General features: G+C 34.3%; 1 protein-coding gene across 1 annotated transcript; it reads left to right on the top strand.

The window, feature by feature from the left end:
- Positions 1-458: 458 nt before the first annotated feature.
- On the top strand, positions 459-1412 carry LOC100919631 (olfactory receptor 4F3/4F16/4F29-like). The gene has a single exon (XM_003755743.2). It carries the CDS (start codon positions 474-476, stop codon positions 1410-1412), a length of 939 nt encoding a protein of 312 aa, XP_003755791.1. The 5' UTR covers positions 459-473.
- Positions 1413-15340: the final 13928 nt, after the last annotated feature.

The following is a 15340-nucleotide window of genomic DNA, read 5'->3' as shown; positions in this document are numbered from 1 at the left end:
TCAAGTGGCATAGAATAGTTGATAAGTATGATCAGATAGTAGTGGGTATAGTAAGAAGAGGTGCAGGACCAGTGAGTTGAATTCCATATGTTGAAAGGCAATTTGACGTGAAAAGTAGTAGTGGCAGGATATAACATTAATTCAAATCTTCCCTATAACAATGAAGATCTGTGTTACTGTGAGAAAACCAAGTAGTCTCTCTAAAGCCCATTTTTCTTATTTGTAAAATGGGAATTGTGGCATGTTATAGTTAATGTATATGAGATAATCATGTAAAAGTGTTTTGTAAACTAGTAATAACAAAACAAATTTGCTCTAGTTATAATATTGACAACATTAATGAACAATATTTGTCTTGCAAGGTATGACCATATTTCCTCTATTTAGAATCCCCACTTAAGTGTCCATATTTTTGATTCTTTTCATTCTTTTCTCTTTAGGTAATTTAAGAGTTGACCCTACTGGTTGAGTCAATGGATAGAGCCAATCACTCTGTGGTTTATGAGTTTGTGTTAATTGGACTCACCAATTCTTGGGGATTGCAACTTTTTCTCTTTCTGTTCTCTACTGTATTCTATATGGCAAGCATGCTGGGTAACTTCCTTATTGTCCTCACAGTGATCTCTGAGTCTCACCTACACTCTCCTATGTACTTTCTGCTGGCCAATCTCTCTTTCATTGACATGATTGATTCCTGCATTGTGACCCCCAAAATGATTTGTGACCTTTTCAAGAAGCACAAATTAATATCCTTTGGAGGCTGTGTTTCTCAGATATTCTTCATTCATTGCATAGGTGGTGTAGAGATGGTGCTCCTCATAGCTATGGCTTTTGACCGTTATATTGCTATATGTAAGCCTCTCCACTACTTGACTATTATGAACCTAAGAATTTGCATTGGTATTTTGATATCTGGCTGGGTCATTGGGCTCATCCATTCATTGATCCAATTAGCCTTTGTGATAAAATTGCCCTTCTGTGGTCCTAACACAGTAGATAGTTTTTATTGTGACCTTCCTCGGTTCATAAAACTTGCCTGCACAGATACCTATAAGCTACAGTTCTTAGTCACTGCCAACAGTGGGTTCATCTCTCTAGGTGCCTTCTTTATTTTGGTCGTCTCATACATCATCATTTTAACTACCGTCTGTCATCATTCTTCTGGTGGGTCATCTAAAGCTCTCTCAACGCTATCAGCTCACATCACTGTAGTGATTTTGTTCTTTGGTCCATGCATCTTTGTCTATGTGTGGCCATTCCCCACATTGTCACTGGACAAATTTCTTGCCATATTTGACTCAGTGATCACTCCTTTTCTGAATCCAACCATTTACACATTCAGAAACAAGGAGATGAAATTGGCGATGAAACGATTGTGGAGTCAGCTCATGAAATCCAAAACTTTTTCTTAAAATAGATTTGGATAGTTGGACTTAATGGACTGGAGCATTTAAAGAAAGTGAAGTGTTTAGTTTTCCAGCGACTGGAACTATTTGTTAGAAAACACTGCAGTGTTAGAATTTAAAGTTATGCATACATGTAGTTTGTTTTCTGTGCAACAAACAATAGAAGACTTGGACAGCTAAGTGGCTCAATGGAGAGAGTATTGGACCTGGAGTCAGGAAAAATAGTTCAAATCTGGCTTCAGATACTAACTATGTGACCTTGGGCAAGTCAATGAACTCCTACCTGCCTCAGTTTTCTCATCTGTAAAATGAGGATACTAAGAGTACCTACTGCTCGGGATTGTTTTGAGGATAAAATGAGATATTTGTAAAATGTTTTGCAAACCTTAAAAAAATATAATTGTGCAATATATAAAAGACCTCTATGTCTTTTCTCTGCCTTCTTCTGGTATATCTATTTTTGCTAATATCTGAGAAGTAGAAGAATTCACTTTCTGTAAAGGGGCCCTCAGAGCTGATGTATTTCTACTCAACTTTCTGCCTCCCTTGCATAGTGCCATAATAGAGATTTCTATTTGACATTAAATGTGATTGTATTGTTTACTATAAATATTCTATGATTGAATATTGATGCATGTAATATGCTATCCTTTTTATAGGAAAGAAGATATTGCTAACCTGACATATTTAATCCACATTTATAGGATCATAAAATTAGAACTAGAAAGAATTTTCAAAGTTACTGAGTCCTTTCAACTGGTAGAGAAACTGAGGTTTAGAGGAAAAAAGTGATTTGTTCAAGGATATCCATTTAAACCAATCTTCCTGACTTTAGAGTTATGTTAAGTTCACAGATTCCTCATATTGCTTAGTCTGAATTACTCTTTCATATCAACCAATTCTCTTTTTAATAGGTTTTATTTTTATTTTCATATGTAAAACTTCTCAATTTCCATTTAAGAGTATACCTGTATAAGAGTGCTGGACTTGGAGTTCAAATACAAATACAACCTCTGATACTTCCCGCGCACACTAGTATTTAACAACTGCTCTCTCAGGAAACAATGTCTCCATAATACACTTTTAAGTTTCATTTATATCGTTAACATTATTTTTGATCACATCTTAAGTCTAGGTAATTAACAAAACAATAAATTATGTTTTGATTCACTGTAGTTTTCCAGTTTTCAAGGTGTAAATTGCTGAAAATTTAACAATCATTTCTTGTGAGAATGTTTTACCTGGCATACTACCACCTCTGTGGCATTAGACAAGTCACTTAACACATCACTAGAACTTGAGACAATACAGTACTTTGTAAAAATGCTGAATTTGCAGGCAGAAACATGGATTAGATTATACTGCTACTTACTACATGTGTGACTTTTAGGTTTAGAAATTAAAGTCTTTAAGTCTTGGTTTCATCTAATGTAAAATAAGTTAGACTAAATTATCTTTCAGGCTCTTCTTAGCTTTAAATCTATGATCCTATGATTCTTCAATCTCAATTTTCTCATTTATAAAATATGGATAATATGAGGTTCAAGTGAGAAAATGCCACATAAAACACTTCGCATATTTAATTTTTATTATTATTACAATTTATTTTAAACCTAAATACAAAATAAAAGAAAAAATCATTATCATATACACAGCAGAACATGACAGGATTTATTATAAAGCAATACATTTCTATTTCAAGAAGGATGTGCAGGCTGATTTCAAAAAAGCCTGAAAAGACTTACATAAACTGATGCTAAGTGAATTGAGCAGATCAAAAGAATATTGTACAAAACAACAAGATGATATGATGATCAACTGTGATGGATTTGGCTCTTTTCAACAATCAGATGATTCAAAGCAATTCCAATGAATTTGTGATGGAAAGAATCATTTGCATCCAGAGAAGGAACTATGGAGACTATGGATCAAATATTTTCATCTTTATTTTGTTGTTGTTGTTTGCTTGTTCTTTTTTTCTTTCTTGTGTTTTTCCCTCTTTTGATCTGATTTTTCTGGCACATCATAATGAATATGAAAATATGGTTAGAAGAATTGCACATGTTTATATTATATTGGATTGCTTGCTGTCTAGAAGAGGGAAGATGGGAAAAAGGGACAGAAAAATTTGGAATGCAAAATTATGCGAAGGTGAATGTTGAAAACTATCTTTGCCTGTAGTTAGAAAAATAAATACTATTAAAGAAAAAGAAAAGAAAACCTATTTAATAAACACGACAGATTATTTTCATAACTGTTCATCTTTGCTTCCTTGTAGGTTTTCTTTTGTTCTCTGCTGTATACTTCACTGCCCCCCACCTCCTCTACCTCCTCAAAGAAGGTTACAATTAGGTGTAGGTATATATATCTTTATATATATATATACACACATACACACACACACACACACACACACACACACACATACACATATCTGACAAGGGTGTGAAACTATGTTCCCTTTAATCTGTAAAATTATCACTCTGAAATTGTGTCCCTTTTTGATCTGTAAAAGAAGAGAGATCAGGTTCTCCCAGGCTCCAGAGAGTCTAGAAAGAAGGTACATCCTCCCAGAGTGAGATAAGCAGTATCATTCAAGGGCACATCAACTCCCATTGATCTTTTGGGAAGTCACATCCTCATTCAGGAAACTATTTTCATTCAATTGGGAAATCCTGGTCTGACAATCAGTTCAAACTACCCCCAGATCTACTCATAAAATAGGTTTCTGTTCACTCATTCTTTGCAGAATGTCCAAAGTAGTATGCTTTGCCTCTTTGGCATAGCTGCCAGGACTCCTGCCCACTTCTCAGTGCCAGCCTCCATTTCCCTAATAAGATTTTGCCACTTGGAAGTCAGTCTTCCTAGCAAAGCTGATTTCTTATCCAACAATAAACTTCCCTTTTTGCCACTTAAACTTATCAGGTTTTTGGATTCTTTCACAAAGAACCTGCGCTGACCAGAAGGGGATTGCCACAACTCTCTGCACTTCCACTAGAACCTCAGCATATCTACACACATTGAAATATCTAAACATAAACAAATATACTCATACTTATTATGTACAAGACTGTACTAAAAGTGTTTCTATGGTCATCTGTTTTTTTTGGAGGGAAATAACATTTTCTTTCATTAAAAACAAGTTTTCTATATTTTTTTCCTAAACCAACCAACTCATCATTTCCTAGACCACAGCAATATTCCAATACTAATAACATTCTCTCTATGAGATTGTCTATAAAAGTTTTCTCTCCTTATTTTTTTCCTGCATTTCTTCTCTCCTTGGCTATATAGATTTTATTTGTATGAGAAACTTTTAATTTAAAATAATTAATTATCCATTTTATACTTCAATAATGCTCTCACCTTATAATATGGTTTAAGATCTGATACTACTGAATCTGCTTCCTTTCCATCTCCTCCCCCTCCAGTTTCTTTGAAGTGCCTGATCTTTTGTTTTTCTAAGTAAACTTTGTTATTATTTTTTAAGCAGTAATTTTTAAAAATAATTTAATTGGGATGGCATTAGATAGATGATTGTCATTATGTCAAATTGTTATTTTTTATTATATTGATTTTCTCTGTCCATGAATGATAATATTGCTTCAACAAAAAGTTTTATGTTTATATTTATGTATGGGCAAATTCATACCATTAACATTCTAACATCATTGCTTATTGTATATTTTCCTTTTCCCCATTTTTTCCTCTCTGTCCTTCTCACTCTATTCCTATTTTTCCTATCTCTTCTCACTATTTTGCTTTTCTTTCACCCACTATCTTTGACCCCTTATTCTTTTAACTACCCATCCCTTCAGGAATCTCTTCTTTATCCTCTCCCTCTTTCCCATCTCCTTGCCCTCTTATTTCTTTCTGAATTTAGAAGACGTTACACCCTTCTAAAGGCATGTGTTGTTTCCTTTTTAACATAGTCTTGATCAGAGGAATACCTGTCATCTGCCCTCCCTCCTACAGCTTCTTTTGTATTCTTTTTTTTTTTTTGCCTCTTTTGAATGATATAATTGTACCTTTTTATCTCTCTCTACACAGTTTTATGTATATCTACACACACACATATATATATACATAAATATGTTTATATGTTTAGAATCATTTCATCATACTCAGCTCCAGCCTTTCTTTCAAACTACCCAAATAAAAACAATAGTCATAAAAGAATTGACAATATTTTCAAAACCTTATGGAATTCCTTATAATTGATCCTCAATATTTAGTTTACATTTTTCCTAGGTGTTCTATGTCAAAATTTCCCATAAGTTTTGCTGTTTTTATAATAGGTATCTGAAAGTCTTTTAGTTCTTTAAATATCCACCCCTCCCCTTTTAGTATTATACTTAACTTTGTTGGATAAATTACCATGGGTTGAAATGTTAGCTATTTTGCTTTACAAAATATGGTATTCCAAAATCTATGGTCTTTCAATATAGAAGCTACAAGATCTTGTGCAAGCCTTATTGTAATTCCACAATATTTAAATGATTTTTTCTTGTTGCTTCCAATGTTTTCTCTTTAACCTGGAGTTTTGAAACTTGGCTATGATATTCCCCTAAATTTTATTATTTCTTTGTGTCTTACAATGTCATTAGCTTTCCTTTGCCCAATTCTAGTTTTAAGGGAATCATTTTCTTCCTTAAGTTTTTGGTTCTCTATTTCAAGTTGGTTGACTGACTTTCTTTTCATAATTTTCTGCATTCTCTTGCATTATCTCTATTTTTTCTATTTTTTCCTTGATCTCTCTTATTTGATTTTTAAAGTCCTTTTAAAGTTCTTCTAAGAAATCTTTTTGAGCTTGGGACCATTTGACATTTCTCATTGAAAAATGAGTGGCTTTTATATATTTTTTAAAGCTCCATTATCTTCCTCTGCATATGGAGTCTTTCTCCTATACTTTCTCATTTTTATTATTATTTTTGTTTTCTTTTATCTTTAGCAACTATTAGTGTGATCAAGTTCTAGTCCTGAATATGGGTAACAAGGCTCCAAGTCTCAGATACGTTATACTATTATTTTTTGAGGTTTATGCCAGGGTTCAATATTAGGTTCTCTCTCCACTCCTAAACCAACATTAGAATACCCAGTGCTTCTGGCCCACACATGATCTTAGTCCCTGTGGTCCCTTTGGTGGCTGCAAACTACAGTTGTCCTCTTTCCTGGAACTGAAGCCAGTTTACCTGTGGGGTCTCTACCTATCTGCTACTGCATTCACCGAGTGTGTGGCATTTCCTTTTCCCTTGAAGCATCAGACCAGCCCACAAGTGTATCTCTGGATTGTGGAAGGTCCTTCAGTCTTCTCCTGCTTCAGACAATCCCCTCCCTTAGGGGTGAGATGAACGTTGCTGAGACTGAGGCTCCTTCACCCCAGCTTCCCCCAGGCTTTTTGTTGATTCTATAGAACTGGCCTGGAAGTGTTTGCATTTCACTTAAACTGAACTTCTACTCCTGGAGATCAGTTCTTTTTCTGGAAACTTTTTTTTGTTGTTTTAGGAGAACTGCTTTAACCTGACTTGTTTGTTTTCACTGCTCTACTCTGAGGCAAAGTTCTATCTTTTTCTATAGAAAGAGCATGAAAAGGACTAAGGAAATTAAGACTTTGGTTTAACTTCATACATTGATAAGTGGGTGAAAGCAACTGAAGCTGACTTATAGCAAGTGCTAGAGTCCTTCATAATTGTTAGATGAAATAACTTTTTTTTTTATATTTGGAGAAAAGAGTCAGGGAGTATTGAGAGGAATGAGAAAGGAAAAGGCTAGGATCTGGATTATCCAAAAGAAGATACATTTGCTTTATTTAGGCAAGGAAGATATGGACTGGGGAAGAGGGACTTAAACAAAACAAAGCCAAGAGTTGGTAAACTTGTATAGAAAGCCTAGAGTCATCAACCTGAAATTAGGGTATTTAAAGGGTATTGATAGGGAATAAAGAATAGGAATTAAAATGATCTAATCTCAAAATTTTCTGAGTGATTCTGTTCAGATGAGTTTTCTGAAGACATTAAAATATAGGGTTATTTACCAGGTGGATAAATAATTTAATAGCAGAAGGGTAGAAATTGAATATATAATTTCATTATTATAGTGAGTTCCTTATAGGAGGAAATTCCTTCTACCAATCTAAGTCAGGGCTTTTTCTGGAACCGATAATCTTAGAGAGATGCCTATACTTAGAACATGAGTGTTTAAGAGATTTACCCAAAATCACACAAGTGGAGAAGGAAATGGCAAACTACTCCAGCATCTTTGCTAAAAAACCAAACACCTTAAAATGTAGTTATTAAGAACTGGACATGAATGAAATGATCGAACAACAATAAGGTCACTCAGCTAATATGTGTCAAAGGCAAGACTTGAATACAGAGCTTCCTGGCTTCTGGGCTAACTTTCTCATCCACTATGTTGCCTCTAATATTAGAAGAAAAGAAAAAGAGCAATTTAGTACCAGGAGAAAACATTGGAAGAAAAGGTACACAGAATCTAAACTCAGTGGAGGCAACTCATTTCTTGCAAGAGGTTTAAAATTATACATGAAGTTAGATCAGCAGAGTATTAAAATTCAACCTAAACTGAAAAATTAAGAATAGTGAACAATTCATAATCTCCAACTCACCCCTGACTTCCTTGGTGTATGGGTCTATAGTGATCCCACTGATAAGCAATAGATATTGTGAAAGAACACTAGATTTGGAGGCAGGGGAGCTGGTTCCGAATCCCAGCTTTGTCATTTACTACTTGTGCACTCCTCAACAAGTTCTTTTTCTCTTTGGTACACAGTTTTTTCATATGTAAAAAGAGTGGGTTGGACAAGATGCCCTTTAAGGTTCCATTTGTCTATAATCTATGACCTTTGATCCCATGAATCCTATGAATAGGATTTTCTCTGAAGCTATATATCAAGACTCTGTGAGATATGTAAGCAGCTGGGTGGATAGAGCTCTGGACCTGGAGTTAGGAAAAGAAACGAAGGAAAAGACAGTAAGCATTTTTATAGTGCCTATTATGTGCTAGGCACTGTGCTAAATGCTTTACAGATATTATTTCATTTATAACAATCCTGAAAGATAGGCGATATTATTATAGTCATTTTACTGAGGAAACTGAGGTAAATAGTAGCTAAATGATGATTCCAGACCCAGGGCTTCATCCACTGAGTGACTTAGCTGCCCACATGTCTGAATCTATGATCTGAGTTCAAATTGGGCCTTAGACACACTAGCTATGTAACATTGGGCAAACTGTAACCTTTGTCTGTCTGTTTCCTCATCTGTAAAATGAATATAATAATGGCACCATCCTGCTAGGGTTGTAGTGAGGATCAGATTAGATAATATTTATAAAATGCTTTCCAAACCTTAAAGTGTTATATAAATGTTAGTTGTTATTATTATTATCACCATACTAGCTGTTTTATTGTTGGTATTATATTGGAACTTTCACTCCCCAAGGTGGTTAAGAAAAACTCACATAGTCATTCATGTGGATTTTATCTCTACAATTTATCTTAATCTTTTCCCTTGTCTATGCTTCCATTGCACCTCCTTTATATAATTTCCTGTTACTATATTTTTAATTCAGCACCTCTGATGAACTAGTCACTATGCTCAGTGTTGGAATCCCTAGACCAAAATGAAACAATCTTTGCCCTAGAGGAGTTTAAATTCTTTTGAGAGGGAAACAACACATACACAGATAAGCAAATCCACACATATACAAAGTTAACAGAGAGTAATTTCTGAGATTGGGTTGGAAGGATTAGGACTGACTTTATGTATGAGTCCTGAAGGAGGTTAGGGATTCTATAAAGTGCAGGTGAAAAGGGAGCACAATGGATAGAACCCTTAGCTCTGGGAATCAGAGTCATTGTGGCATTGGGTAAGTTGCTTTACTTTTTCTGGGCCTCAATTTCTTTACCTGTAAAATGAGAAAGTTGGTTTTGATGCTTATGAGGTCCCTTTCATTACTAGATCTATGAACCTATGTGTGCATTTTGTCCATGCTCCCCTTCTATTTCTGAACTATTGCTATAATATCCAAATTGGTCTTCTCATTAGCCACTTTCTTTCTATTCTTATTATTGCCAAGTTAATCATTTTTAAAGATAGGTTTGACCTTTGTAAGGTATGGATTTACAAAGACAAAATGAAATATAGTTCTTGTTCTCAAGGAACTTACATTCTACTAGGAAAAGGGGAATTTATCATATAAATAGATAAATATATTATATGATAATTTGAGTAGAGTAGGAGTATTAAACATCTAGGGATATCAGGACAGATTGTTGTTATATTGAAGATGGTGCATGACCTGAATTTTTCAAGGAAGGTAGAGGTTATAGAATTCAGAGGTGAAGCATGGGTAGGGCATTGGGCATTGGGCAGCAAAGGCATGGTGGTGAACACACAAAGGTCAGGGAAAAGCAAGGAGACCAATTTGGCTGGAATGAAGTATAACAGAAGATATTGTGAAATAAGCTAGAAAGGTTAGCTAAGTATAGATTGTGAAAGGTTTTACATGTGAAGCAGAAGAATATGCAATATATTCTAGAGGCAATAAGGAGGAATTTTCATACTTGGGTCAAAGTTGGGTAAGAAGGTTGAGATACAGAGGAAAGTTATTATTATTACTACTACTAATAAAGATGCTATCTCTCTTTTGTTTTCAAAAAGATAAATGATATGACAGGGTAATGTCTTGACTAAGGAATGAATTAGATTTAAGTGAAGTACTTCATCTGTCTTTATGGCCACTGGAACAAATTGTTCCCATCCACCCATTCCATAGGGGGAAGTCTTCACATACTTGGAGCAGACAATCCCCTAATTCATTTTGGGTTTGTGACCTGTTGGTTACCCTCAATCTGGTTTAACTCATCTGCTGAGATGATTAAAAATGATACTTAACATTTAATAAGAATATTTAACATTTATATAGTGCTTTAAAGTTTGCAACATGCCTTAAATTATTAATTTATTTTGTTGTCAAATAGCACTGGGGAAAGATTCTATTATCTCTCTTTTATAGATAAAAAATGAGACAGAGTTAAACTATTTGTAACAGAGTCACTGAGCTGGTAAACATCCAAGGCCAGATTTTCTCTTTAGTTCTGCTGTTTCACTGGACAATCCACAAGAGGAAGAATGAGGAGGAAAAAGACACAAAAGGTAAACATGACTTAATAGAATATAACGCTAGAATAGTGATGGGTTGGGAGAGGGGGGACAGGGGATTCTCAGGCCCAGACCCTCATGGCATAATCATAGTGGGCAACCCCTTGAAGGAAGCAGGAGGAACAGAAGGCAGCACATAATAAGGTAGAATATCTTATTAGGCAGGAGCAGACTGACAAAGTTGAAGGTGTGTTCCAGAGTAGGAAAGATACTCTTGTGACTGTGTAATAGTGTATCCTGTTGAGATAATAATGATGAGGATTCAAGAAGAAGGTTAATCCCATTAAGTTACTTTCCTGTGGAAACTCCCTGGGAGAAAGTAAGGACATAGGGAAATATTTAGGTAAAGGGGGAGGACTCAACTATGGGGTAGGGGAGGGGCTGACTCATCTGTTGTAGTGATAGGGGATAACCCTCTGAAGCCATTAAAAGAAAGGGAGGTGTTAAGACTCCCAACAGAATAGGTCCTACAGAATGGTTAGTTCTAGTTCAGGCAAGTGGCATTTTGGGAGGAGGTGGTCTGTAGGGTGAAGATGAAGGACTGGATGATGTTTTGAAAGGTGGGACCCAGGAGAAAGGAGCAAGACGTTCATGGTATGGTCCCATTAGGTAATTTCAAGGAAACTTAAAGAAAGAGGTGTGTGTGTGTATGTGTTGGGGGAGGGAGGGTGTCGGGGATTTAGGCCATGAAGGACTGCGATGGGGCAGATCTCACTTGGTGGAAGATCCTTCCAATAACCAAAGGCTGGTTCCTTATACTGCAAGTAGCCCTGGAAAACCAAGGAGAGAGGAAGAGGACAGGATTTAGCATCCTGGGTATGGAGGAAGTGGGTGGCTTTGGAAATTGGGTAGTTTTGAAATATAGGACTTGGAGAAGACTTTAAGAAAGAGGACAGGAGAAATGATGCAAATTGGCATCCTGGGGTAAAACTTTGATTGCCCCACTTATCCTATGTATAGTACTAACAATGTATTTATTTATTTTTTTAAGTAAAGGTGTGACCCAGCTTCCCTTTGCTTATTAAAACTCTTTTTGGACAGCTCTGATTCTTAGGAAGCTTTTCCTGACACTAAGTCTAAATTTGTTACTTTCTAACTTCTGTCCCATTGCTATTCTATTTTCTAGAGCCAAAAATAATTAAGTGGAATCTCTTCTTCACTTAAAAGCCTTTCAGATATTTGCACAGCTATCAGATTCCATCTCAGCCTTCTCTTTTACAGAATACCACTACTTCCTTCACCTGACTGTCATATGACATAAACTTCATTGAAATCTTGAATACTCTTCTCTGAATACTGTCCAGCTTATCTTCTTAAACTATGTTGCCAACCATATACCCAACACAATACTGTAGATGAGGTCATTGAGAGCAGAATACAGAAAAACCAGAAAAACTCTTTCACTTCTCAGGCCTTCAGTTTCTTCATCTATAAGAAGAGAGATTTGACTTGGAATTTAGTTTCTAGATGATTCCTAAATTATCATCTAGGTCTAACTTTTGTGAAATACTTCAGTGTATGAAACTGAACAAAGCTCTCTGTATGTTCCCCAGTTCTAACATATTAATTATTATGCTTATATAACGATATCATTATTATATTATATTGAGAATTTAGAACAGCTGGGAAGGAAAGGCAATGTAATTAATAACAAAAGTATATCCAAAATGGTGTGATATCAGATGATATATATTAGATGGAGAGGTCTTAAGTTTATTATATTTTTATAATCAAAGTGCACTCTCCTGGTTGTGAGTATACACACACTTAAGCCTAAAAACACACAAAATCATTCCATCACCATATTACCATCATGAAGATAAAGATGGAAAACCTCTTCCCTAAGGCACATAAACATTATTTACAAATTCACACACATACAAGCAAACATACTGTATATATGTGTGAGTATAGATAGATATATGCATATGTATATGTACATTATAGATGTATATGTGTAAGTATATAATACACAGATGCATATACATATATAATACAATATGCATTCAAATCCTCATTTGTATATACATAATCTATATATGCAAACATTCATATATATATGTATATAATCCATATGTATATGGCTATACATACATATATGTGTATGTGTGTGTGTGTGTATGTATGTATGTAGAGATTATTATATAAAGTTGTATAAACTTTTGGGAGCTTCCAAAATCATCAAGGGGATGAATTAAGAAAAAGGAAGAAGGCTCAAGATAGAGCCTTGGGGTACATTCAGAGTTAGGAGTTGTAATATAATGAAGTAACAGTTTAGATTGGTTAGTTGTGCATGGGGAGAATGATGCTAGAATAATGAAAAATCCAGAGATTATTCTAGAAAAGAGTGTCAAAAGATGTAGAGAGGTCATGAAGGATAAAGACTGAAAACAAATTAATCAAATTCAACCTTGAAGAGATTATTGTTAACTTTGGAGAACAGCATCCTTTTAAGGAAAAGGTTGCCAACTAGATGGCACAATGGATAGAACACTAGATCTAGAGTAAAATCTGGCTCCAGATTTTCTTTTTAAAGTTGGTCCATTTAGTTACATCTTTATTAAAAAAACATTAACTCTGTAAATTAATGAACACATAAATGTTAAAAATTCCTGTGAACAAAAGAAATAATTTAACAAGTATAGTAAAATTTTCATGGAAGAAATTTTCAAGTTTGCATTCTGTCCATTCTGAAATATTTAACATTGGACTAAATACTCGCTCTGAGACTCTAGGCAAATCATTTAACCTCTGTTCATTTCAGATTTCATGTCTATAAAGTAGGGAAAATAATAAAACCTACCTCCTAGGATTATTGTGAAGCTAAAATGAGATGCAATTCATAAAGTGCTTTGTTAATCTTTAAAGTGTTAGTTATTATTATTATTGTGAGAGTTTGAAATAACATTTTTGTTTCTTATTCATTAAATCCGTATTGTGTGGTATCTCTAGTCATTAATTATAGCACTTTGGTATAATATGTCTTTTTATTTATACATATTTTTATTTATACATATTTATTTATACATATTTTATTTATACATATATTTTTATTTATACATATTTTTATTTATACATATTTATTTATACATATTTTATTTATACATATATTTTTGAATCAGTTTGACAAATATTTGGTGTTCCTTTTGAATTGATTCAGGAATAGTATACTCATTCTGATTAATGCTTTAGTTTCAGCCATTAGTTACATGATTTCCCCCAGATCAGACATCTAGTAGTATATGTCAATTCATTTTCATTCAATAATCCTGTACTTAATGACTTTAACTGGGAAAATATTAATAAAATTCATTTGTGGCAATATTTATAATGTCCACCAGATGGTGATATTTCCTTATAAAAGAAAATACAAGCTTACAAACTGAGAAAATATCTTATTTTCCAGGGTTTTTATTATCTACCTACCTACCTAGCTACCTACCTACCTATCTACCTGTCTGTCTGTCTGTCTATATTTTTAGGAAGGGCCATTTTAAAAGGCCATAGCTTGCCTCTGTGATTAGAGCCAAAAGTGAGTTTTCACTTATGAAACCATAGAAAAGGAGAGGTGTGGCTTCCATTGAGTTAAATACATGCAAATACACATATACATACATATATGTGTGTATGTATTTATATTCAAGGAATTAATGAAAAAAGTTAAGACTGGTGACTTTGCATAGATTTCTTTCATTAAAATCCAATTCACTTGCATGTCATAGCATCACCTCTCTGATGTTATGATCCTTTTTGAGAATGAAAGACAAACAGCAACAATAATACACACACACATCTGTATATATATTCATTTATAGATATAGATATGTATATAAAGAGATATATATTATATATGTGTGTGTATGTGTGTATGTGTGTGCAAATTGGTGGGATGAGGATGAGGGAAGAGAAAATGGTTGCCTTTTGTTGAGTGGGTATGGGCAATGAAATTGGAGAAAAGATTTTTCTTTGATTTCACTGGAATACTGAAATTGGTATGAGATTAGCATATCAAATCATCACCAGAGTGCTCAGAGAGGCATCATGTCACAGTGAAAATAAGCAAGTATATATTTGGCATCAGAAGACCTGGGTTTGAATCCTGTATTCCCTGTGTGACCTTAGGCAAATAACTTCCCTGGGCCCCAGTCTTTTCATTTGTAAAGTGAAATAGTTGAACTATATGATTCATAATTTCTTCAGACTAAAGCATTTTGGGTGATATTCTCTTTTTCTTGTGGACAAATGATTTGTGAAAATATATTACAGCATACTTTTATTCAAATTTCTTTAATTTTGATTATTGACATTTTAGGACTAATAGACATAAGATGTCAAGAAAAAATATTGACACAAAGCAGAGGTCCTCAAACTTTTTAAATAGGGGGTCAGTTCACCATCCCTCAGACTATTGGAGGGCCGAACTATAGTAAAAACAAAAACTATGAACAAATTCCTATGCATGCTGCATATATCTTATTTTGAAGTGAAGAAACAAAACGGGAACAAATACAATATTTAAAATGAAATAAAGTTAAATCAACAAACTTACCAGTATTTCAATGGGAACTATGGGCCAGCTTTTGGCTAATGAGATGGTCAATGTCTGGTTCCATATTTGTTACTGCTAGTCATAACAAGTGATGCAAGTGTGCATCCATTAGTCTTGATCTTGTTGGAGATTTCAAATGTTTCATTTTAGAAAAAGTCTGTTCACAGACATAAGTGCTGCCAAAGATGGTCGCCATTTTGAGT

Source organism: Sarcophilus harrisii, chromosome 2 (genome assembly GCF_902635505.1).
Source record: "Sarcophilus harrisii chromosome 2, mSarHar1.11, whole genome shotgun sequence".
Classification (NCBI taxonomy): Eukaryota; Metazoa; Chordata; class Mammalia; order Dasyuromorphia; family Dasyuridae; genus Sarcophilus; species Sarcophilus harrisii.
Note: the sequence above shows the minus strand (reverse complement) of the source record. Positions and strands in the feature narration are given on the sequence as shown.

Bases quoted from the DNA above. Each gene is read 5' to 3' on its own strand.
- LOC100919631 (XM_003755743.2), top strand. From the start codon at position 474: ATGGATAGAGCCAATCACTCTGTGGTTTATGAGTTTGTGTTAATTGGA.